This window comes from Molossus molossus, unplaced genomic scaffold, assembly GCF_014108415.1.
Source record: "Molossus molossus isolate mMolMol1 unplaced genomic scaffold, mMolMol1.p scaffold_m16_p_18, whole genome shotgun sequence".
Lineage (NCBI taxonomy): Eukaryota > Metazoa > Chordata > Mammalia > Chiroptera > Molossidae > Molossus > Molossus molossus.
Window position 1 is genome coordinate 35265508 of NW_023425353.1, and position 23742 is coordinate 35289249.

Sequence of the window (23742 nt, forward strand, 5' to 3'; positions counted from 1 at the left end):
TGCCCTAGCAACATTCAATCTCAGCCCCTCTAGCCTCCCAGAGACCAGCTTCGGTTTGCAATACTTTAGACTCCGCAGCACAGAGAGCACCGGCAGAGCACCCAATCTTGGCCTTCCTGGCCCAGAGACAATTGAGCTACAGGGCCCCACACAGAGAACCGACTTAGCCATCAACCTGCGCAGGGAAGATGTGGGGGTGGGTAAAGACAAAGCCATGATTTCTCATTAATCCACTGTGCCATGAGCATGAATCTTCATGGAGGCAGATGGACCATTTTCCTAGTCATTAGCAATTTCATAGAGACAAATGCATGATGGGGTCAGTCACTGGCAGGGTCAGCTGACTGCTGTGCTTCTCTGCCTGATAGGCCCAACCTGTGTGTGCAGGAAGAATGAGTAGGGAGTGGGCCTTAGGCCATGGAGTCCTCAGGAAAATGTCCGAGCCACTTGCCACACATCCCTCCCCACAGAGTCTTCTGCTTGACCCATCCCCCCATCCTCCCTCCTCACAGCAGAAACGGCTCTAGGCCAGGACCACTCTTCACTGGCTGAGCTGCCTAACTGGTCTCCAGGTGCTTCTGCACAACCAAAGTCATGGTCACCATGACTCTGACAGGAGAGGGTTCAGCAGATGTGAACTGAAAGCCAGGAGAAGGTTCCTACCCATCGTGAAAGTCTGTCGTGCTAGAAAAATAATGTAAAGAATAGTCTTTCTACCACCCTGTAGATTCAACCCATGCAAAGGCCCAGACTCGAATATCCCGAAAAGACAATGTATCAGCTCCACATGACTGTGGGCAACACAGACTCATCCAGGCTTCGCCAGTCTGTCTCCAGGGCTGTGTTGGGAGTGTGACTTGCCTTCCTTCTCCAGGACAGCTGATGGAGGATCGCTGTTTCCCACTCACAATTCCCTGGCATCCACTGTGCGCCCTGCTCCTGGCCTCATGAGCATGAACCCCAGAACTGCTGTGAATGGCCATGATGACACCTGACAGCTTGAGCACCCAAAACAGGCGAGGGCCTTCCTTTGAAGACACACCATGGCCCCAGTCACAGATCTGTCCACACTCACTGCCTGCCTCAAACCCAGGGGAGCAGAGCTCTCCCGAGGTAACCATCTGTGCCCATTGCCCCCTCACCTCCTGGGAGAAGCCTGCCGCGGGCCCTGGGAAGGGAGGGCTGGCTCAGCCATCAAGGCTGGGTTACCAGCCAAGCCGAGGGCCACGAATCTGGAAGATGCAGCTTCAAGTTGCTGAGACAGGATAAAGGGGGGTTTCTCTGCCTGTCTGGGGCACTGAGCTCAGCCAGGCTGCTAGGCTCTACACTCTCAGAAATGCCACCAAAATGTGGCTGCCTGTGCCTCTGAAATGGCAAAAGGACGGTGCCCCGGGCTCCCCATTCCCTCCACACTCCAATGAGTTTGCGAGAAGCAGTTTGTAAAGTCAAGCCAGGTTCACAATAACCTTAGATTAAAAATGTCCCCCAAAAGTCCAGAGTGGGTTGGGGCTGGGGAGGAAAAATGGAAAGAAACCACATGGATTTAAATACTTGTCCCCACAGGTCCTCCCAGGACAACCACAGGAGGTGACTGACAAGCAGCATGGACAGCAGAACCCCCCCAAAAGAGAAAAGTTCCAATTAGCCCAAAGAAATGAGCCTGTTCCCAGAGTCCCAATTAAATCAGAACCAATCAATGCTTGCTCAGGTTCCTGCCGTTTTGCTCAGGAAATAATGAGAAAAACGAGAGGGCCCAGCCAGCAAGTGTGGCATGGCAGCCCTTTAAAGCCTGGAGAAATCACCCTCGCTATTGCAAGTGTGCCTGGCAGCTGCTGCACCTGCCCCTTTAAGAACTCAGCCTGGTGCCTGGGTCCCCATGCAGACTCTGACAGATGCCTAAGAGGGCACCTCCCGCCCCTCCTCCAACCAATGGGGCAAAGAGGAGCAGGAGCGCTGTGGGACCGGGCCAGGCTGATTTTAAAACTGTCTGCATTGATTCATCGCTTGATCTGGTATTCTCTCCCCTCTGCTTCCACAACATCCATCATGCGACCACAACCAAGAAACCCAATAAAGACACAAAGGCACAGTTCTCCTCTCTCAGAAAGGCTGTGTGAGGGCCCCAGCCCAGCCAATTAGCTGAGTCCAACGGATTGCAGAGCTCATGGGCATTAGCAATCCTGTCTGTGCCTGGCACTTTGCCTGCAGGTGTTTGGGGAGAAAGGTGAGTGAGAAAGACACAAGGGGTGGTCTGGTGTTCAAATGGGGTGGGGATGATAACAGGATACACAGAAGGCATGAGACTCATGTTAAAGCAAGAGGAGCTAATGCAGACCCCCACTTCAAGTTGCCCTAATGGACCTGAGTGATGGACTAAGGTCAAGGTGGTCATTTTTGAGGTCCATGCAGGAAGCCTTGCTCTTGAAAGAGTCTGGAATTTTGAAGCCCACAAATAAAATTTAACAAAGGAAAGCAGTTTTCTCTTCCCCGAGTCTGCCCTCCATGTTCCACTTCCATGCACTTAGACAACAGAGGAGCTGTGCACCCTCCAGACTCTTCTATTCACTCCCAGAGAAGACTGAGTCCAGAGCTAGCTCAGCATATCGATTGCCATGCATTAGACCTGTGCTCCTTTGGACTGAGCAGAGCCTCTGTGAGCACACAGTACCCTGATCCCCACAAACGGAAAAGTTTGCATCACTCTGTATCATTCAGAAGCAAAGGTAACACAACTCATGATAGCATCTCACCCCCATTCCAACAGCTTCATCTCCTTCCTGAAGGCACCAAAAGTAGGCCCATTCTTGCCCCACAGCCTGGCATTGAGCCCCTGGAGGAAGATAGCCAAACCAGGGGGCTTTGAGTTAATGAGCTACATGGGTTCAATACAAAGTTGAGTACTGTGGGGGCTGGACTCAAATGAATTAAAATATTTTCCAAATTCAGTCACTGCTCAATTACCCTTAAGTGAACTGTTCATGACAACCCAAATCCCAAATCCCAAATTTTCTATGCCTCAGAGCATGCAGCTGGACAGGATGCAAGGGGTATGTGTATGTATGTGTGTGTATATATAAAAGTGAGAGAGAGAGAGAGAGAGAGAGAGAGAGAGAGAGAGAGAGAGAGAGAATATGTCCATGTCCCCAAACTAGATATAACTGAGTGGTTTAGCTATTATTCATCATTTGGCATTCTTCCTATCTCTTCCCCTACCATGAATATGGACATTTTGATTGGACACAATTGAAAAATCATCAGGCCTATCATAGGGGATGAAGGTTCCCCAGAGCTTTATAATACAAGAGCCACTGGGCTCTTCTGTTCCTGTATGATGCGGAGCTAGGGGTGGGAAACCTTGCAGACTTCGCCCTGCCCCAGGTGGGCAAGAAGCAGAGGTTTTGAGCGGTCTCAGAGCTTACCCTTGCAGGCCACACTGTTCTCAGCCTCATAGCCAGGCTTACAGGTGCAGCGTCCGATGGGCACCATCCATTCCCCGTCCCCGTTGCAGTAGAGTTTGATGGGTACGTCCACTTCCTCTGCATTGGGGATGCACGTGCCCCGAGCAATCACCAGAGACGTACTCTCTGCCCCTGTCATGGTCTCTGGGAACACTGCAAAATTTTGCACAATGCTGGGACATTTTTTGAAGAAGACACGGACAGATAGGAGAGACATACAGGCTCCGTAATCCTGAAAAGCGAGGTAAAAACCATTCCGAGTAAGAGGCCCAAAGCTCCTGATTTCTGTGTTGACCTTCATCAACCTCCCCCCAAAGTCAACCTGGGAGAAGCTCTCATCTGCAGCAATAGTGTCTACTTTGAGGTAGGGGGCCTCAGACCAGAAGGCTGACTTCTTGGTGGCAATGACAGAGTCAGTCTCATAGTAATACAAGTTGAAGGTCTCTTTGCAGGAGCCTGGGACGTTGGGAAGGCTGCTGCAGTCTCTCACAGTGAAACGCATTTCTGTGTAGATGCGATGGGCCCCCCGCCGGTTGATGAAGGTGGTGAGCAGCCAGTTGTTTTGGTTGGGCTCGAAGACGTTGCACACCTGGTAAGTACGGATGGTGTTCAGTTTTTCATCATAGCCGCTGACTTCTTCCCACTGTACCAAGCAGTACACAGGCACACACATGTAAAAACAGAAAATAGAGAGTGAGAAGACAAAGAGAGGCAAAGCAGAGGAGAAGCCTAGCACTGGAAGGGGGCCTTAAGAGCTCACCAGTCCACCTGCTTGACTAGAGAAATAAACACATTTAACACTAACCCACTTTTAAAGATCTCCTATAAGCAGACTTCAAAATACTTCTCTGCAGCCCATCCCCAAATATAATAGACTTTAGAAAGCCTCCCTTTATCTAACCCAGAACTTATATGCTTGACTATGGCTCATCACATCCATGGGGACCTACAGCTTTAGCCCCACAGGATGGCAAGGACATCCTTCCAAGCCACAGCCTCTACTCTCAACAGCCACTCTGTATATTAGGAATACTACAGCATGACATCCCTACCTTGGAAATCCTAATTTCTGAGCCTAATACATTTATTGTGTATATCTCTGAAAAGCATATGATTGTGAAGCTTTTTAGAAGGTCTCAACAAACTTAGATTCTCATAAACCATTGTTTTATAACATCAACTTTTTGAAAGAGCTAGACTATAAAGCTGGTAAGAGTAGGGGCTGCTGAAAGAGATCCTTAATGGAAGAAATTAAGCTTCATTTTGTGCAAATGGAAGAGAATGTGTTACTTAGGGAGCAAGAAAAGCTTCTTTACAAGGGAGAGATGATCAGGCTTTGTGTTGGAAAAGAGAACTCTCATTTTTAGCAGCACTGTAAACTGGAAGAAGAGAAGAAACAATGCATTTATTAAGTAACATCTCTCAATCTTCCCAACAGTTCCCAGTAGAACTAGATACTATTATCCTCAGTTTACAGAGAAAAGACCTCATACAATTCATCCATGGTCACATGACCATAAGAGGAGATGGGGAGGAGAAAGGATAGAAAGAAATGCTTTGAACGGTCAAAGAAATTCTCCAAATAACTTATTTTAGTAACAGGCAATCAGGAGGGGGAGGGGCCCATGAGGTCCTGGCTTCATTAACTGAGACCCTCTGGGCCAGGGGCCAAAGAAGAGTTTCTGGGTCATTCTTTCTTCCTGTGCAGAGAAAGAAAGCAGCTGGAGGCTCTCAGGACCCTAATCTCAAGGATTTGGGGTATTCCCAGGAAGTTTTGATATATTTGCTAAATAAATAAGGGACAGCCTGGCTGGTTTGGCTCAGAGGTTAGAGCATTGGCCTCATAGACCGAAGGGTCATGGGTTCCATTCCCGGTCAAGGGTATATACCTGACTTGCAGGTTCTATCCATGGCTCCGCTCAGGTTCGTGCAGGAGGCAACCAATCAATGTGTCTCTCTCACATCAATGTTTCTCTCTGTCCCTCTCCTCTCCCCTCCCACTTTCTTTAAAATCAATTAAAAATATATATATATATCCTCAGGTGAGGATTAACAAAAATAAACAAATAAATAAATAATAAGTGACAAAAAAATTCAACTTCCTAAAGTGAAAAAAGAAAATAGATTAAGATCCTTGACTATTTAGCAGTGGTGATAAAAGAAACCAAATCATATCTGTTTCTTTAAATATTATGCTAATTGCATATTATGTACAGTGTGGAGTTGAAATATGCAAACTGGGATTCTTCATTAAAAAAGCTAAAAACCAATTATGGGGGGGGGGAATATACTACAGTTGCTTCTTGCACAGAACTAACTGCCTGCAGGGGCAGGAGGGCAGAGGTAAGGCTGTCTTTCAAACATGCACCTGTGGTCCCAAGACTAGGTATGGTATGGAGGCACATGGAGGGCTGGCCCTGGACACCCAGGCCTGCAAAGTGACCTGGCAGCCATTCCTGCTGCCTGGCACCTGCCACTGAGGCATCCTAGCTGCAGTCTCTCCAGGGCTCTTCTTTCCCAGCCCCTCCCAGGACTCTCAGGTGGCCAGTTCCCGCCCCCACTGGAGTCCTCTGGTGAGCTCCATCTGGGATCCTTACACACTGCCAAACCTTACCTGGACTTTGCTTAATTTCTTCCTGACTCTCTAGGTGTTTAGGAACCAGTTTTTATTCCTTCTTTAAGTCTGTGTGTTATGTTCTATTTAAATGTGTTTGTTAAACGTATGTTCTGCTTGCCTGGTTTTTTGCAACCAGAAAGCAAATACATTAGGGAGAAGAAATAGCTGGCAGTTGTTTTCGTTCAGATTTTCGGGCCTCTCTCCCTTTTCATGGAGGCTTTGGAATCGTTTCCTCCCGGTTGACCCTGCATGACTTTTGAGGGAAGGACAGGTTTATTTTGCTGTTTGTACCTGTTTAAACACAGCAGGTCTCATGATCCATATTTCAGTTGTGCTATATAAGGTCTCAGCAGGAAGGTGAGGCCGCTCTGTCAATGTGCAGGTGAAGCCCGTGGTCCTCATTTAGGCTGGGGGCCTGATCCCAGCCAGAGTCCTTGACCCACCCAAGACTAACACAGTTCTGCTGCGTGGGAGCAGGACAGGAAGCGCACCTGCTGGGGCCCACCTTAGCACTGAGACTGTCACCACCAGTTGGTTTTAAATAGACAGAATGAGGATTTATACTCTTGTGGAGCTGGGATATTGAGAACATTTATCTTAGAAAATGACACTGATTGGTCTTATAAGACCCAACAGAGGTAATTGTTTCCAACATTAACCTCTCTGGGCCTCAGTTTTCTCATCTGTGAAATGAGGAATCATACTGGGTGACCTCGAGCCATAAAATTCGACTGATCTAATTGATTCCATGACAGCTCCTAAGGGAGCAATCAAAGCAAATTAGGAGGAATATAGCTGCGTATTCACAGGGAGAGAGCAGAGAGAAACTGAGAGAAAGGGAATAACGCCCTGTTGTTTGGAGAAAGGCCATCACAGCGTCTCACATTCATTTCTTTCCCTGTTTCATTCTTCTCCTGCCAGCGGGTGCTGCCAGGCATTGGGAAGATAAGCCATCGGAGTGGGCTGGAGGAGGTGTAAACGCTTCCCAAGCAAGCAGCAATTAGGATCGGGCACACTGGAGAAAGAGAAGATTTGGTAAATGGAGATGAGGGTGGAATGGCACTCCCAGCAGGGAGGGACACACATTGTTATTTGTTTGTGATACTTGGCATCAGTCTCATTGCTTTCTACCTTGTTCATTCATCAATGAACAAATGTTTACTGGATGCCAACTTTATGCCAGGCATTCCATTAGCCACTGGGGATACAGCAACATGAAGCTTATAATCTAGCGAGAGAAACAGAAATTAGGCAAATGGTTATTAAAATAACTAAATAATTACAATTGTGCTAACTGCTGTGAGCGAAAATGACAGGGTGCCCAGAGAGGAAGCGTACCTGGTATACAGAGGAATGTCAGGGAAGACCCTCCGAGCTGAGAGGGAATGGACGGACAGAAGTCAGCCGGGACACGCGCGTGTCTGCTGGGGGCAGAAAGGGGCCTGGGAACAGCACGTGCAAAGGCTCTGTGACAGGGACAAGTGAGAGAAATGAAGCCTGTGTGACAGAAGAGGCACAGAAAGCTGCAGGTGGCAGGAATAAGGCTAAGGGGAGGGAGGTCCGGGGGAGAACTCTGAATTTCACCTGGAGGGTAACTAGAAGTCAAGGACGAGTTTCAGGGTGGTTAGAGCTGAGTTTCTAAAAGATTTCTCGGATGCAATGTAGAGACTGTGTTGGAGAGCAGCTTGAGTGCATGAGTGGGCAGCTGGATGTCACTGCAGCGGTCCAGGCAAGAGGTGAGGATGGGTTGGGCCCGACTGGCGGATAGAAAGAAATTTGAGGGCAGACTCTCTAGGTTCTCACTGAGCTGAGTGTGGGACGTTACAGGCATGGCGGGTAACATGGAGGGTGAGGAACAGAGCAAGACGGGTTGATCAGACTCAAGAGGCCGTGTGTCCCCTCAATATTCCTTCTTGCATCCTGCCTCCACAATCAGGCTTTGAGTTACACAGTGCTCCCAGGCACACCCCTTCCTAGGTCCTCGAAGAAGGGAAATTTGCTCTACTACCACACAGATGCCCAATTTCCTATTCAGGACCCAGTTTTTTTGCCCAAGGTCCATGCTAGCTCCAGTCCCTTCGACGCACTCACTGCTTGTCCCAAAGCCTGTGTCCTAAAGGTCGCCATTCACAAGCAGTTTCTCAGCCTCTACTTCTAGGCATTTGACATACTACTTCCTGTGTTCTCTTCTGTAATTATCTCCTCCCATTAAAACAACAAAACACCATGATTTGTTTATCAGATTGGCAAAAACTTAAAGAAGATAAAATATCAAGTCTCCGTAAGAATGTGGAGTACAAAGTTGTTACTCCAAGCTGCCACCACCTCCAGGGCTTTAGGCACGTCCAGAACACCTGCAGGTGGCCAGCCTCAGAGGGTCAGGGGCAATGGACAGTACAGCAGCTTTGCTCTGAGTGAGGCCTCCGGGAGCTTTGCAGTCATGGTGGAAAGAAGAACCATTCATGGAGATTGATATTCTCACCAACCAGTGGGATGGGAAGCTCAGAGTCTGAAATAATTTGACTAAAAGAAAATAAGGTCCAGGACGTTTCTTGGACATCATTATTGTGGAGTAAGATCAATAACGCTGCATGCCAATCTGACAGTAGTCCTCCTTCTTGGAGCTCTCGACTGGAATCTATGATGGTACATAAGGCCCTTTGTTAATGTCCATCAACTAGTGAATGCAGAGGTAAAATATAATGTAGCCATACAATGGAATACTACTTGGGAATTAAAAAAGAATGAGCCTGGCCGGTGTGGCTCACTGGTTCAGCACTGACCCACGCACCAAGAGGTCGCAAGTTTGATTCCTGGTCAGGGCACATGCCCAGGTTGTGGGCCTGATCCCCAGTATGGGGCATGCAGGAGGCGGCCAATCAATGTTCTCTCTCATAGGTGTTTCTACCTCTCTCTCTACCATCAATAAAGAAAAAAAAAAGTGAGCTGTTGGCACATGGAACAACATGGATAAACCTCTAAAACACCGTGCTAAAGAAAGAAGCTAGACTCAAGAGACCACATATTATACGAGTCTATATGCATGAAATATGCATAAAAGGCAACTCTATAGATAGAAAAGTGCCAGTGTTTCCTTAGCACTGGAGATGGGAATGGGGACTGGCTGCAAATGGACATGAAGACCATTTGGGGGGTGGAGGTGGAAATGTTCTAAAATGGCACTATGGTGATAACTACACAACTCTGGGAACCTCCTGAAAATCATTAAATTGTACACTTAAACTGAGTAAATATTATGACATGTAAGTCACATCTTAATGTATCTATTATCTGAGTTTCTTCCAGCCTATACCTTGATACCCCAAAATGCTGGTGCGGTCTCCATCCTCTACAGAAAGCCTCCCACAGCAACTTCATGTCCTTGCTTAGCCTGTCTGCTGAGCCAGGGATGCCCTTCTCACCCCTTTATCCCTGTATCCCAAGTGACAGATATTGGCTCAGTCAAGACTGTTTGTGGATGAACAGCTGATAGCCTGAGCTGGGGCAAAGGTGGCATCTAGAGCAGGCACAGGCAGCCATGGAAGCATCCCTGTCACTATGCTGAGGGTCTGAATAGAAGCAGGAGGGTGGTTTAAAGACAATATCAGAATCTTGGGCTCAGGATCCCACTCTAAAACACCTGATTTTCCAACGTGGAGTCAGGTGGGTATCAGGCCAAAACGCCTTCCATGTCCAACACACCTGATCTGTCACCACAATTTGCCATTTCTTCCAAGATAATATTCCTCCTACCTGACCTCTCTCTTGCATTCCCATGGCCACGTGCTAGGACTGGAATTACTTCCTGCCTAGACTCATGCCTTGGCCTGCTGTTTGGTCAAAAGCGAATCACAGCAGACCAAGCAGGAGACAGACTGCAGGGGCTCACACTGGGACCATATCCTCTCACGTCTGTACCCTGAAATCATGTCCATTTCTGCACCCCTGATGCTGTTGCTGATGCTCTGGCCCTAACACTTTCCTTCTGCCCCACCCTCATTCCACCTCAATGCTTTAAGACACAGAACCAGAAAATAACAGATCTGGCTAGAAGCCACCACAGATTGTGTTGACCAGGACCTTTTGTTAACAAATGGGCACACTGAAGCCCAGAGACATTCAATAATTGGCCCGAAGTCAGGCAGCTCCCTCCTTTTGGGGGCTCCCATCTCATGTCCTCCCCGATGCCTTCCCAGTGTATATTCAGCAACCATTTTTCTGAATGCTTTCAGCATGAGTAAACTTATTCCACACAATTTAGCATTTGAAAATAACACTATTTTGAACTATTTGTTAATTGCTTCGGGAGTGTGACTTTGGATTGTGATACCAGGCAGTGAGCTCCTTGAGGACAGGGAATTATATTTTGACTAATTTATTCATTTCAACAAGCAAAATAATTCCATGCATTTAGCTTTGCAACATTGGTACAGTAAAACCTTGGTTCTCGAATGTCTCCCATTTCAAATGAATTCAATTGCTTTTCAGCCTGACACCTCTTTCATGCTGATGCCTGTGATCAGTCATGAGCCCCTCAGGCAACAAACAAAGGAGAGAATGTACAAGTGCCAGTCAGTTTACCACTAAACCTCACGTTGTTAACATCTCAGGAAATTGTGCTGTATTTCTGTGGTTTTTGTGGGGTTTTTTTGCTTTTGTTGCTGCTTATGATTATGACATTTTCATTTTTTACTGTACATTTCATTTCTTTTTTGTTACATTTTTATTTTCAATTCATGTTCTTTTTATTTTTAAAGTGTTTATTTATAGCCTGGCCAGTGTGGCTCAATGGTTGAGCTTCAACCCATGCACCAAGAGGTCGCCAGTTCGATTCCTGGGTCAGGGCACATGCCCAGGTTGTGGGTCTGATCCCCAGCTGGGGAGCATGCAGTAGGTAGCCAATAGATGTTCTCTCTCATCGATGTTTCTCTCTCTCTCTCTCTCTCCCTCTCTCTCTAAAATCAAAAGAGAAAAAGAAAAAATAAATAAGGTGTTTATTTATAGATTAAACAGTATATTAGACATGTATTGTATATAAGAAAGGTTAAAACAGGGAATCATTCAGGAGTCTGGAATGGATTCATTCAATTTACATTATTTCCAACGGAAAAAAATGATTCCGTTTTTGAACAGCCCTCCAGAATGAATTAACTTTGAGAACTGAGGTTTCACTGTATTACAAAACGGCATTTTTACTTGGTAACGTCTGGGACCAGTGAAATCCACAGGTTTCTCAGGACACTACCCTCACTCCCTTCTTCTCTCACTTTTTATCCCAAATTATCTCGTCCACACAATCACTGTGGGGTACGTCACTGACTTCTCCCCAGTGCCCCAGACTTGCTGATCCAGCTGCCTGCGCGACAGTTCCTGATAACCTGACACTCACCACCCTGCTCTCTGCAGTGCTGCTGCAGACTCACAATTCTGCCCCCTACACACCCAGGGGGACTTGTCCCTAGAGGACGAGACTGTGTTGGGGACCGCTCCATATTCCCAGGCCCAGCCTTCCATAAATACTGGCAGACTGTGGGGATGGGCAAGGCCTTGGTCTGGTCCTCAAGCTCTCTGCCTCCTCGGCCCCTGGTCCTTCCCTGAGGTCTTAATGCAGGTGGCACCAGGTTCACTTGTCCCTGGAAGAAGAAACAAAGAAGCCTAGCACACCCAGCAAGATATTAAGAGCCTTTGAAAGGGCATTATTATTGATGCAAATGGACCATCTGCCCTTGAGATGGGCATAGCAAAGAAAACAATGACACCCATTAGAAAGTCCTCGCCCAGGCTTTCAGACCAGGACTTTGATGTGTGAGAAAGACACCTCCAGGTTCCTGGAGATCCAGGTGTGTTCCACTTGCTTGTTGGAAGGCAGAGCTTGCAGAGCTGTTGCTCTAGAGTGGCCCAGATTGCCTGTTGACCGTGTGTGTGTGTGTGTGTGTGTGTGTGTGTAAAACACGCTGCTCCCATTCAAAACCACTACCACACATTCCATCTACACTGCCTTCTAGAACAACCTTCAGAGACTCTCACACATTCTCTATCCTCCAAGGGTGGATCTGGATTTCGGAAACAGGCAAAGGTCGTTTGGAACTAAATCCAATGAGTCAGGTGAATAGAAAGCTAATAAATATTTCTTGGTCAAAAGTGAAGACCCACAATATAATGCTATGCCTTTGAAGACAGCTCCAAGCATGGGCTCTGGAAAGATTTGTGATTAAGAGCCCCTCCCTGGATGTCTGCAATCTCCCCAGGACACTGCCCCCTCCCAGAACACGCAATGGCTACCATGACGTCACATCATAATAACCACCAGGAATAAGCCTTTTCTACAAGGCCTGGCCAGGAAGAGGCCTTTCCTCTGGACATTGCTATTTAAGATGATGACAGAAATAACTGAAATTGACTTTTTGGTCTCTACTAGCCTAACAAGAACTCACTATTCTGTTGTTTCAAACCAGCTCATTTAATTTATTTTTAAATCAAGAATTAAGCATCTACTCACATCCTCTGACAGTGTTCTAGGGTTGGTGACACAGCAGTAACTGAGAGAGACTGTCCCTCCTCATGGGCCTTTATTCCAGTAGAGTGAACCAGAGGATGGACCAGCAAACCAACAAGCAACATACAGTCAAATAGTGTTAAATACTAGGAGGTGCAGGTAAGGAGACAGAGTGAGTGACAGCCTGAAGTGGGGTCACCCGGCCTCCTTTTGAGCAGAGATCTGAATGATATGCAGGAGCCACCTGGGAGGGTCCAAGAGGGAGGAGCATTCCAAGCTCCGAGAACAAGGAAAAACTCTCCTGAGCAAGAGAGTGCCTGACACCTCACCAAGAAAGCCAGGAGGCCAGCGTGGCTGCCAAATTGCAAGGGGCACGTGGGAGAAGGTGAGGCAAGACAGTTGCCCAGGCAGGTGTACCCCCACTTCTGCCAGTTACAGCTCTGTGACCACGACAACTTTCTGAGCTTCATTTTCCTTCTCTGCACAGTACGATTTACCTTGCAGGATGTCAGGACTGAGGATCAAGAAAGTAACTCATCTAGTGCTGTGTCTGCAAGTAACTCCCACTCATTACCATCACTATCTGCCTCATCCCTGTTATGTTAACCCAGGATCCACCTCTGGCTGACGCACCAGGATGTGAAAACCATCTCCTTTATCTTAGATAAACAATTCCACCATTTGGCCAGCAGAACACCAGGAGGAAAAGGCCAGACAGACATCATCTCCTTACAGACCCAAGGAGCAGCCAGCAGCCCCCTCCCAGCTCCTCCTGGAACCCAGGAGCTTCCCCTGGGCGGCCCCCGGGCCACTGTCAGCCCCCTGCTCGGACCACAAGGAGGCAAAATGGGATATGGCTCACAGGTTTTGGTCCCTTTGAGCAGTCAGCATTTAGGCAGAAACTGATGTGTAAGGGAACCTGCTATTTTGCCAACAGTCCCAACCCTGTGGGAACATAATGGAACCTCCCTGGCATTGCCCAGTCAGGGGAAACCCAAAGACCCAAGTTCAGGCCCCAGCTGGAGAGGCTGCCTCCCTGAACAAGAAGCCCACTGAGGCCCAAGCAGCACACGACTCCACAGAGCCTATGGAGACCCAAGCCTCTTAGGTCAGCAGATCCCTTGGACTGGGCTCACAGCCCACCCCCCGAAGAGGTGGATCCTGTGTACACATTTTTGACTAAGCCTGAAAGAACTCGGATATTAGACAAACTAGAGGGCTAATTAAAATGTGAAATGTGGTCCATGGGGTATAAATCCCTACAAGTCCGGAGGGATCTACCATTTAGTCTACCAACCAACCAAGGCAGCATGTACTCAATGCCTCCCCTGCGGGCTGTGAGCCCAGCTCACCTCCTAATATGCTTAATTTACGTCCCAGATGTGCTGGGCTAAGAGGACACACATGGCCCCCTTCGTTACCATGGGCCCGTGAGTGTGCCAACGAGCTGGGCGGCTGACTTGGGCCAGGACAGTGCTTCGGAGCCCAGAGCCCTGAATGAGCGACCATCTGCAGAGACACAGCGATGCTTGCTTGACATTTCCTCACTCACCCCGCGGGCCAGGCACCGCACTTAGAATACGTAAATTACAAGAAGATGGAAAACAAATGTTCATTGTTTCCCAGTGCAGTCTCCGAGAGGCTCCACAGAATCCTTCTGGAAACTCAGATGGTGGGGAAATGCGAGCACTGCTGGATGGAGGTGGGAGCGGGGACAGGGCCCCACGTAGAACACATCCGGGTTGCTGGGAAGGAGGTCACAAACAGATCGGGATGAAGGACTGCTTTCACCCTGCCTCACCCTGAACACTGGAGGTCATGGTGACCCCTGGCTTAACACAGGAGTCCAGGCCCCAGACTCTACAGTCAGCCAGACTCAGCTATGTGACCATGCACAAGTCTTAAATCTGTCCGACCCTCGCTTTCCTCCTCTAACAGAGACACTAATATTACCGAGCTACCCTCTCACGAGGTGGCTGTGAGGATTACATGTGATAACACAGGTACAGCACTTAAACCTGAGTAAGAGACGCTGCGAGTCCGTCCTTATGGGTACCGGCCCTTCCAGAAGCCCGCGCTTGGTCCCTCTGAGCACGGGTCATGTTTCCTTGGTTCTCCTTCCATGATGTGTGGATCCACAGCTCTCCTGTCTGTCTGGTTGTCTGTGCCTGTGTATCATTTTCAGTGTGTGCACATGTGCATGCATGTGTTCATGTATGTACGTATGCATGTGCATATGTGTGTAAATGCATGCATGCCTCTGTGTGTGTACCGGGGTGTGTGTGTGTGTGTGTGTGTGTGTGTGTAGTCAGGAGTGCTGGCTGTGGTCCACGTGGGGCCTGTGTGCCCACCCATCAAATGTTCTGTGAGTACTGGTCAGCACTGCCCACTCCTCGACAGGGTGAGCACCCCTCACTGCTCAGGGATCCAGGGCTCTGGGCTGTGGGAGCCACATTAATGGAGGGCCAGGCCAGCCAGGCCCAGAGTCCAGATGGCACACATCTCTCTGCGTCCTGCTAATTTCACACCCAGGTCTGCCAGCTCGCCAGGAAAAACACTGCAGGCTTGTGCCTCAGGAGGGGCTCCTTGTCCACAGCCCCGAGGCCCCGTCACGTCCACCAGGCAGCAGCATTTCGTACCAGGCCCTGCCTGGAGTGGGGTCTTCAGCCTGTATGACAGCTGCTGCTGCTGTTGACACTGCTACAGTGACAAATTCATCCTTCTGACAAGATCCCTTTAAACAACTCACAGGGAGCAGGGGATTAAGACACTGTTTCTCTCAGTCTGTTGAGATTTGAAACACCTCCAGCTGGGGTATTTAAGGGGAGTATAAAGGGCTGCCCGTCTTGGGTCTCCCCTCTCCCGTCCCTCCTCTTTCCCATTTCCCAAATGTATCCCCCCACCCCACCAGCTAGCCCTATAACAAGGAGGCCCAGAAAACAAGAAAGAAAGAAAAAAAAAGGAGGGAATCAGTGCTTGGCTGGTCACTATGGCAACAGTGGCAGGGTATTCAGCTGTCATTATCCCAGTGCCTCACACATGCGATTATCTTAAGCTGCCGATTGAATGTGGTCCTTGCTGCTGCCCAACTAGGGCTTGTCATACAAGGCGGGGGCAGGAGCAGTGGGCCCCGAGCCCCAGCGCCTGATCCTGTTCTGCCCAGGCCTGGGCTCCAGTGACTAGGAGGAGAGTTTCCCCTGGGAGAGACTGACAACACTTCCCTTCGTCTTGGAGGTGAGCGGGGCTGGCGGAAGCTGGCCATCACACTGGACTAGAGGCTGGGGAGTGGGCTCCTTGTTCTATGAGCACACAGAGTTTTGACTGCTCATGGGCTGGGCTGGCTGCGGCCAGGGGAGAGGTCCTGGGGACAAGAGGGCAGGTCATGGGGAGAAAGAGGCTGGCCTTCCTGAGGTGCTCTTGGCTTCATTCCACTCTCAGGGTTGGGGAGAAGCCCTCTGTCTGGGCACAAAGCAAACAAATCTGGCCTGGGAAGAAGACACATCCCCCTCCATCCGATGTATCCCTTCCCCCCCAGTTGTGGAATATGGCCACTGTGTATGACCCACTCAGGGGGGGGCCTTCTCCTGGCACTGTGGCTACTTGGTCCTGGGAAGCCTCAGCTGGACTTTGATCTCCCTCCTCTGCCCCTAGACTTTGCTTCAGATTGTGTCTGGGCTGAGGTTCCCTGGTCCACAGACATTTTTAAATGACATGATCACTGGTCACCCCCCACTAGGCACACTTCAGTACTGCAATGTCCCTTTTAAAATTCAGCTCCCAGAATAAGTCCATAGTGGCAGATGTGCTTGAGCCAGCAGAGCACACAACGGGGCCACCATCACCTGTGACTTGTACCTGGATTGCTCTAAATACCACCAGCTGATTCTGAACTTACCTGCACCTGCATCCTCTGGTCAGTCCCCATGAGTATGTGGCCAGCCACACAAAAGTCCCCACTGCCTGAGGCACTGCTCATCTTGGTCAACCCTGGCTCGTTACTGAACAATGAACTGTTTGCACCTAAATGTAAATGCAGACCCTTACCGCTGACTGTGTTCATTTGAAGGCAGAGTTCTCAATCAGCAAGATTAGTTTGAATCTTGGCTCCGACCTCTTTCATGTCCTTTGTGACATGAGAAAGTATGTTGGATGTGACTGTCTCCACCAGAAAGAGTGGTGAATGGGACAGTGCACATGAGATGAGGCTCTGCCATGACTAAAACTCCACATTTATCAACAGAGGATCACCTCAAATAGAGGACAGGTTGGTTCAACAGAACTGACACTGAGGCCAATAGAGGGGACAAAGCAGCTTGTTGAGGCCATTTCATGTCTCTCCCTTCCTGGGAGTCTTCACTTCCTAGACATTTGCCAAGGCCTGGGAATGCGAGCAGACCCACAGACTCCCCCAACACTACCTGAAGCCAGCCATCCCCCAAACACCCTCTGTCCTTCTCTGGATACCTGGCCAGGTCTCACCTGCTCTGGGAGTGGGGCCTCCCCTTCCAGGCTCCTCCCAGACCAGCTACTCTCTGCCCCCCACATCACTCAAACCCCACACATGACAAAGCACCTACCCCACCTCTCCCTATACAGCTTGCTTCAGAAAATAATTCATGGGGTGCTTACCACGTGTACTGCTCACTGGCACAGGGCTTCAAACTTACCCTTTCCCTTTCTAGAAATGGGGGACCTTGCTTCTTGCCCCTGGTCTCTGGGCAAGGACATGCCTTCCTTACACTTCTTCAGGGACAGAGGTACAAGAGTGAGCTTTGTGGCCAGTCAGGCCGAGGGTCAGCCTCACTGAAACCCCCAAGCAGTCCTGTGATGTTGGATAATCATTCCAAGTCTCAGTGTCTGCTTTGTAAAATGGGAGAACTACCCACTGGCTGGCAGGGGCCTGGCGGGAGTTCAGGGTGTTAATACAAGTAATGTTCAGTGCCTGGTACACAGTGGGCACTTAATTATTGGTAACCAGTAGTAGTAGTTGTCACTATTATTAATAACACTGTTATCGGTCACAGGGTGCACTCTCTGAGGGTATTCTTGCAAGAGCCACAACCTAGCAGCATCGCTAGAAGGCTGATCCTGTATCTCAGGGCCCCTCCATCAGTTCCCATCCTCATCCCATGCAAGTGAAGCCCCTCAAACAAAAGTCACTGCCACCCCTAGTACTAGTCAGGGCAAGTAGTACTGACTGAGCTTCAGAGTTCACAAAGAAGGTCAACACACTTTAATCCTGCCAACCACTCTAACAATGAGATCTTACATTACCCTTGTGATAGAGGCAGAGAACAGGCTCAGATACAAAATACGCCCAGGACACCAGATTCTAAACCCTGGACTTCCTCCTTTGTACTACCAAAGTACAGGGGAGGTGAGGCCAAATGATTCCCACGCTTTGGCTGCAACTGGAGGTAAGGCCAAGACTCATCTAAGGCCAGGCTTGTCCCTACAGACCCAGGCGTAGGGTCCCCATGCGTCTTCTGCCACCTTGAGACCCCCTTCTTCATCTGCTTTCCTCCCGCCTTCTCTAGGCCTCTGCCTTACCTTCCTTCTAACGCTTTGTCTTCCCCACTATTGTATCTCAGTCCTTCATCAAGACCACCAGTGTGAGGGAGCAGTGAGTTCAGACTGTCAGGGCCACAAGCCCCTGCTGACCCTCCATGGCTCCATCCTGGGTCCTGTTAGGAGCCTGTTTCCTCCCTGGCCCTGAGGGCCACACCCGCCTTCAACTCCCCAGGCAGCTGGTCCTCAGGTTCACCTCCCAGTGGGAGAAAGGTTCCCAGCTAGTGCTGGGGTAAGAGATGTGGCAGCGGAACTGCCTTCCTGGGGAAAGTTTTAGAGAAGAGGAAAGACACCTGTCTGTCCAGGCAAATGAGGGTTAAGCCTGCCTCCAAAAGGAAGAGGGGGCTGGGTGACCTCCAGCGTTCCCTCCTAGACTCTACGGACAGAAATATCTCCTGTTCTGTCGATGCATCAGTCTGTGAGCCATTTCCAAGAGCAAGAAAATAAATCTGCCAGACAGTAAGATGTTGGTGAACCACCACAACTCCCCAAATTCTCTAATACAGCAAGCTGGAGACGCATCTCTCCCTCCATCAATCTCGCTTCCTTCCACCTATACACCCCCACCTACGTATACACACATAGACACAGTCACGCGCAATATATTTCTGCAACCAAGGTGATAATTAACATACTACCCAATGACACCGGTCATTTGTAACATTCCACTCACCTCTCTATTAAAGGAACACAGGTGCCCACAAAGAGATCTCACAGAAAAGTCCCTGAGACAGCAGCCACAAACAATGAGGCAGGCGGTCCAGGGCCTCACCTGGCCCACCTCTGCAGCCCTGGGATCCGCCGGCCTCAGCCAACCGACCCCAGAGCCATCCCAGGCTTCCGAGAGCGGGGTGTGAAGCTGGGGACCACCTTCCCTCTCCCCGGGGCCCGCCTCCCTGCTCTCACGGGAGCCCCCTGCCTTTGTCTGTCACTGTCTCTGGCAGGCAGGTGACTTTAAACTTCCATTTCTAAAAGATGCGTGTTATATAAAAAATGTTTTAAGTGCCTTGGGGTGTTTTGTTCCTCATTGCTTCATAAAAGTGACATTAATAGCCAGGGAAGAGCACTGCTGAGTGCAATTACAGAGGATGTTTCAGGTATGAAAGCTGTTTTGAGCCTGCTAATGTTTCCTAATTACAGGCCTTTCGGTGGAGAGAGAAAAAGATAAAGAGTGGGTGGGAGGCCGGGCGAGGAGCTCTGGCTTATCTCGGGGGTTTACCTGAAGGGCCGGGGAGGGCAGGGGAGGAGAGCTGGGCAGGGAGGTCAGAGGCCCGCCCCCGGGAGGCAGGGCTTCTCCGTTGAGACAGCTGTGCTAATTCCTGGGCAACCACTCAGGAGAAGGGTACCACCCATGCCTCGCACCAGCAGAACACACCTGTTGGATGCTGAGCCTGAATCCATCCTGGGAGCCCCCCCGGAAGACGGCACCGTGAGCGGAGGCCCTGGGAGAGGCTGCGCAGCACGGCTGTCAGCGGGGGGCAGCCCGCGGAGGCTGCACGTCAGCGCCGGCACTTTCCAGCCTTGTGGCCACAGGATTTAACAGCTGCTCTGTGCCTTAGTTTCCTCGCCTGCAAAGTGGGGCTGTCGTTGGGATCAGAGCGTGCATGGCTGTAAAGCACCTGGGGCCTGTGATACAGTGTCAGGTTTCTATTCTCCCTACCTACCATCTATTCATCTTTCTGGCACCTACATCCTGATTCCTTCCGGGAAACTCGTCCTTCCCACCCTTCAGTCCCCGGGGTTCCGGTAGGCTCCTCACAGCAAAAGATCCGAGAGCACCGACCAGCTCTTTGGTCCTCCTGGCGGCAGGCACTGGCTCAGCGGCTGTGGAATCCCAGCCCAGCCGTCAGGTCCATTCCGCGCACCTTCCAGGGCTTCTGCTGGGGGACCAGGAGGAGGTGTCTGTCCTTCCCCAGGGGACACGGGTGAAGGAGGCGGTACGGGCTGGAGCTGCTGTGGACTTCTATGACCAAGAGGAGGCTGAGCACAGAGTCAACACCATGGGGGTAGAGAGAGGAGAAAGGGGGTGGGAAAAGGAAGAGAGAGAAAAAAGATTGGGGGCAGAGAGAGATGGATCTTAATGAACTAGACCAGCCAACCCGCACAGCCCGTCAGCCCCTGGACCGTTCGTCACAGGGCCAAGAGACTTCCTTGAGGACTGAGCTGTGCTTTTCTGTCACTGGCCCCAGAAAGCCCCGACTGATACAAATGTGCTGCTACCGGCAACCAGGACAGGCTCCCGAGTCCCAGGCGAGACTACCAGTCAGAGAGGATGACCAATGCGGCCCTCCTTTGCCCGCCTGCCCCTGGCACAGCCTGAAATTTATTTTATTTTTTTATCCTCACCCGAAGACATTTTTCTTTTTTCTTTTTTTTTTTTATCCTCACCCGAGGACATTTTTCCATTTTTTGTTCAGGTAGAGTGGGGGGGAGAGAGAGGAACAGAGAGAGAGAGAGAAACATCGATGCAAAAGGGACACATCGAGTGGCTGCCACCCGCACAACCGACCAGGGCCGGGAACAAACTGCAACCGAGGTACATGCCCTTAGCGGGAACCGAACCCAGGTCTCTCAGGACCGCAGGCCGACGCTCCAACCGCTGAGCCAAACTGGCCAGGGCGACATTTTTCAATATTTCGTTCAGATAGAGTGAAAGGGAAAGAGAGAGAGAGAGAAACATCTACGTGAAAGGGACACATCGAGTGGCTGCCACCCACACAACCCAACCAGGGCCGGGGACAAACTGCAACCGAGGTACATGCCCTTAGCAGGAACCGAACCCGGGTCTCTCTGGACCGCAGGCCGACGCTCTAACCGCTGAACCAAACCGGCCAGGGCCAGCCTGAAATTTAAATTCTGTAAAACTCCATTCACAAAATTGTTTTGCCCAGACCTAAATTTCTCTTGGATTTGCCTAATTTAGCTCCGGCTTTGCTGTCTTAATTAGCATGATTGAGTCATCAAAGGAAGAAAAAAGAAAATCCAGCTCTCCAGAGGGTTAGTACTCTGCTAACATGTCCCGAGTGTTTACCCAGGAAAACTCTGTTCCCACGTGGTTTCCTGTAGGAACAGCGACCGTCCTTACCCACGAAGAAGAGGAGGACACTGGGCGGGAAAATCTGCATGGCGGGCCCACGACTCCACCGCCAGGGAGCGGGAGCTGGAGGGCCCTGGTTCGTCCGATACAAGGCCTGGCGCCCTCCCTGCTCCTCCATCAACTTCTCACCCATCAGACCAGATAAATTCCGATTGATTTCGCTTGGCCTTGGAACAAATTGGGTGTCATTAGAGTAGATTTCTCTCCTGAATGTGCTTTCCTTATTGCTGTGGTGTGGGCAGCTGGCGGGGTGCCTGAAGGATCTGACAGACAGGGAGAGAGGAGACAAAGGGGGATGGTGGCCAGGTGGGCAGGAAGGTCCACACACGGACAACTGGTGGCTATCCCGTCAGGCCCAGTGTGCCTGCTCTCGTGGGCATGCGTCTTGTGTCGGAAGTTAATCTACCAGACACAGACATTCAGATGGCTTGTTCCCTTCACAGTGGCCTCCTCTGGAAGCTCCCCACGTAGTCAATAATCTTCCCATCATTTAAGATATTCCCAGAACTCTAGGAACTGCCTACAGAGGCGTAAGGTGAAATCAGCTCATTTAACTTAACACACACGTATACACATACACACATATATGCACACACACATATGCACATATACACACACACACATATACACACACGGAGCACAGAGAGGCACACACCCAGCCTGCTCATCCTGAAGGCGCGTCAGGCTTGGCTCTGGGTTCCTTTCCCATGTTTCCTCTTTCGTGTCCCACTTCCCATGGGGAAGACGTGCCAGTAACACAGTAGTGAACAGGCTCCGCCACAGGCCGTGAAGGTGGTTCCAAAGGGCAGCCCAGATGGCACTGGAGTCTGGGAGCCCATGGCGCATCTGAAGATAACTCAGGGAATGTGTACACTTAAGTCACGTGTCCCACAGACACAGGAACCTACACACACAAACCATCGGTGGCCCAGGTGACAAAAGCCAGGGAGCCCTGGCAAAACTCTCGGAAAGTAAAGAACTTTGGGTTTGGATTTCCAATAAGCAAGTTGAATAAACCTCACTATGAGAGGGACCTAGGCTTGCCTTTCTAATCCATCACAGCCACAGCCGTGTCTCAAAGTGACTGGCACCTTCTGGTGGGTGTCCAGGTCTCCTTTATCATGCTTATCTCAGGAAAGGTGACTCTAGGTACTTAATCAAGCTCCTTAAAAAGATATTGATAACCAACTGGGTGTTGAGAGATCTACCACAAACATTTTATTGGGCTACAGTGAACCTAAATTGAGCATGTCCTACATTCAGAACCCTGGGTCGGAAATGCAGAGAAGGCTCCTGGGTGCTCTGGTCCTTCCTCGTGTATTTGGCCCACAGATTTTTACTGAACTTGTCCTCTGCTGGGCTGGTGCTGGACCGGGCACTAGGAACACAGGGATGATGCCGCTCCATCCTCTGGCCAGTGGAGACTACACACCAACACAGGAGAGATGAACAGTGTGTTGGAAGTGGGCACCAAGCCCTGTGGGCTATAGGAAGGGGGCGCCTCCAGGAGCCCTGTGGGGAGGAGCACCCGCTGGCTTTCAGGAGAAGAGAACAGAGCTGACACCCGAGGGACAGAGAGTGATGCAGGGAGGGAGGGTCAGGGAGCATCTAGAAACTGGGCAGACTGTTGAGCGGGGACTGTGCAAACCCAGTGACCACCGAATACCGCTTAGCGAGTGCTGCCCGTGCCTGGGCGTGGTGCTGAGTGTTTCCCAGGGACCTCGCTACACTCCCCCACTGCCCAGAGCTCCCGAAATGTGAAGGCCGGGGACTGTTTAAAGCAGGGACGAAAGCAAAGGTTTGGGAGAAGTAACTAAAGCCAGCCCAAAGGAGGAGTCACCAGGGCCACCATGGGTCCCCAGGGTGCCTTTTGGTGCAAGCTGAGCGCCTCCCTGGCATTTGCTACTTTATAGATGTATCGTTACTTTGTCCCTCTGCTTGCCAAGTGGCCTCTGATTCAGGTCAAACCAAAAGGCTTTAAGTTAAAACTGCAGTTAGATTATAAAGCAACATTTTGCATTTGAGCAAAAATACTTCTTGTTCTTCGCAGGTAATATTATGATCCACTCTGTAGCAATGTAACTGAAAACAGTCTGTGGGTGGGCAGGCCCAACCCCCTCCCCGTATGTGGCAGTTCTCGAGTACAGCACTGAAGACACAAAAAGAGCCCCATGAGAGGAAGAGCCCTTGGCCTCTGCCTGGGGAGCCCCCCTCCCAGGCCCTGCACTGTGGGTAGGGTTTGCTGCAACGTCAGCTGGGCCCCTGGCAGAATTCCCAGTCCCCGGGAGTCTCCAGGCCACCAGAACAATGTGCACACACCCTTCTCCACCTTAAGGCGGCGTGGATGGGATCCTGACCACAGAGGACAACCTGCAATCTCTGCCTCCTTTCTGGGATGGGAAGCCCCATCTCTTCCTCATGGGGTCCCCAGAAGATGCAGACCACCCACTCAGCTTCCTAGCTTCCCTAATGCCTGACCTTGACCCCACTCCCCAGACCTCTTCAG

General features: G+C 50.2%; 1 protein-coding gene across 1 annotated transcript in view; it reads right to left on the bottom strand.

The window, feature by feature from the left end:
- The window catches only part of EPHB1 (EPH receptor B1), a 413891-nt gene that overhangs the window by 254709 nt on the left and 135440 nt on the right, over window positions 1-23742 (bottom strand). Inside the window, exon 3 of the mRNA XM_036266458.1 lies at window positions 3420-4101. Within this exon, the coding sequence (XP_036122351.1) occupies window positions 3420-4101 (682 nt within the window). The remainder of the gene's footprint in view (window positions 1-3419; window positions 4102-23742) is intronic.